General features: G+C 46.1%; 1 protein-coding gene across 1 annotated transcript; it reads left to right on the top strand.

Moving 5' to 3' along the window:
• The first annotated feature begins 345 nt into the window (after positions 1-345).
• LOC102843330 (protein S100-A7-like) lies at positions 346-1,430 on the top strand. The gene is made up of 2 exons (XM_006895889.1): positions 346-486; positions 1,266-1,430. Exons 1-2 carry the CDS (start codon positions 346-348, stop codon positions 1,428-1,430), a joined length of 306 nt encoding a protein of 101 aa, XP_006895951.1.
• The last annotated feature ends 761 nt before the right edge of the window (positions 1,431-2,191 follow it).

The raw sequence follows: 2,191 nt of genomic DNA on the forward strand, positions 1-2,191 counted from the left end.
AAGACATGACCTCTCCATTCTTCCTAGTGTGGACCTGCCCTTCAGTAATTATAGCCCAGATCTAGCCTATTCTCCTTCCTCTACTCCAGAATTCCCCTGCGAATGGTCTCAGGATCCAGGACTTGGTCCCACCCTCCCCAGTCTGAGAACAATTGGCCTCATCTTTTAAGAAAATACGGTTCCTTTTTTTCTGCCTTAGCTCAGGCTTCAGTAACCTCGGAGGCTGTTCCTCTAACTCTCCTCTATCCACTCCTCCTCAGTGACCTCTTGTCTACTGACTGTGGTCTTGGGACAAAAAGAGAACATGTTATTGTGTTTTTTATTGCAGCCTTTTTAAAAGTCAAGATGAGCAACACTGAAGCAGAGAAGACTGCCATTGCCTTGGTTAATCTATTTCATAAGTATACCGGGAAAGATGACAGGATTACCAAGGAAAGCCTATTGAAGATGATGAAAGAGAACTTCCCCAACTTCCTCAGTGCCTGTGTGAGTAGGAATCTAGCTTGTCTGGGAAAGGAAAGGGCTGTGTAGTGTGTGTGAGTTGGGGATTGTGGTAGGTGAATAGAGTGTGTGCCCTGCGGTGTCTGAGGATCTCACTGTTAGGTGACTGATATGGAGCCTTCTTTGATTCAGTTCCCCACATCTCCTCCCTGTCCTCATTGTATCTGCAGGCCCAAGGCAGGGCCAATCCCATGTGAAGGCAGGAAGTAACAGTCATAAAGCCTGGGACCCAGTGTTAACAGCCCAGGGCTCTTGTACTTTACTGGGCTCCCTATTATGTGACTTGGACAAGCCACCCACAGTCACTGTTCCCTGGTTTTTAAATAAGAGAATAGATCCTCATTCCCTGATGTGGTGGTGTAGAAATGTAATTATTTCTTTGAAATAAAAAAATAGGCCATAATTCAAAGGTAAATGAAAGCATCTCCACACTCTCTGGTCACTGAGAGTCCCTAGAAGTGTTTGTTTTCTTTGAGGTAATTTATTGCTTCCTAAAGACTCCTCTTCACATTTCCCTGCTGGATGGGATTATTGTTAGCTCCCTGTCAGGCCACATCTTCACTGTCAGAGGGATAATGGCTGTACATGAAGTACATTGGCTCATTACTGAACTCAGCTCTCCCTCATGGGGTGGAAAGTGCTGCTGAAATATCGTTGCCCATGGGAGCTGACTTAGGTGTTGTCTCCCTACCCCACCCCTTCTTTTCTGTTCTTCTCTATCTCACGTGAGGAATTTTCTTGTTTGCATGTTTTTATTCCTACAGGATAAAAAGGGCAAAGATTATTTGTCCAATGTCTTTGAGAAACACGACAAGAATGGAGACAATGCGATTGAGTTTTCTGAGTTTTTTGCCACATTGGGAGACATAGCCATTGACTACCACGAACAGAGCCATGGTGCACCACCCTGTTCTGGAGGAAACCAGTGATTCTGGCTCAGTTAGAGGCTTCCAGAGACTCCCCCACCCCCCAAAAAACCAATAAAATGTCTCCTTCAACCTGATACTTAAATTATGTTCTCTTTCTCTTTGGGTGAGATGAGTTGACACATGAACAAACATTTTTTTTTCAGCTTTATAACTTCCCACGGGGTGTTTAGCCAAGTTGACATTTATTTCAGTCCTACCCCTGCTTCTCAGCCCCCTCAGCGTAGCCCAGCTGCTGGCACCAGCCAGAATTTCTGATAATAAGGCAGAGACACAGCCACAGCCGTGCTCTCTTTTCTCCGAGCATAGAGCTGGAATCCTGGGATGTCTTTTTGTTACCCAAGCAGTGCCTGTCTGTGCTTGACAGTGTCAGGGGTGGGACACTCACGTGTGGTACTGAAATATCCATCACTCATCTAGCTATTTGGGGAAGATCAAGAAGGAGTAGATGCTAGTCACCCTACCATCCCTGCTCCCCCCCTCCCTGACTCAGCTCCTTACTGCAACTTCTCTCCAGTGTTATGGGAGAGTTAGGTCCCCCTCCCCCCCAAGATCCAAAGTACACCATGAATGTCCACGGACAGGTTTGTTTGTACAAACATGTGTAAGCTTGCGGAGCACCCATATATGTGTGCATGAGAATGAGAGGGAGGTTCCGCATTGAGGTACTTTTCCTCACTGAAGTGTGAGATATACACACTGTGGAGACCAAGGTGAGGGGACAGTCAAGATCTGAAGAGTTTACTGTCAAGTAGGTGAAGTTC

The sequence above is a fragment of the Elephantulus edwardii genome, unplaced genomic scaffold, assembly GCF_000299155.1.
Source record: "Elephantulus edwardii isolate Elephantulus edwardi_28Jun2011 unplaced genomic scaffold, EleEdw1.0 scaffold00176, whole genome shotgun sequence".
NCBI classification, from domain to species: domain Eukaryota; kingdom Metazoa; phylum Chordata; class Mammalia; order Macroscelidea; family Macroscelididae; genus Elephantulus; species Elephantulus edwardii.

What these genes read in the sequence shown, in the direction of transcription:
- LOC102843330 (XM_006895889.1), top strand. Translation starts at nt 346, where the DNA reads ATGAGCAACACTGAAGCAGAGAAGACTGCCATTGCCTTGGTTAATCTA. An exon ending in CCAACTTCCTCAGTGCCTGT is followed by an intron (nt 487 to 1,265) that starts GTGAGTAGGAAT and finishes TTATTCCTACAG; the next exon opens with GATAAAAAGGGCAAAGATTA.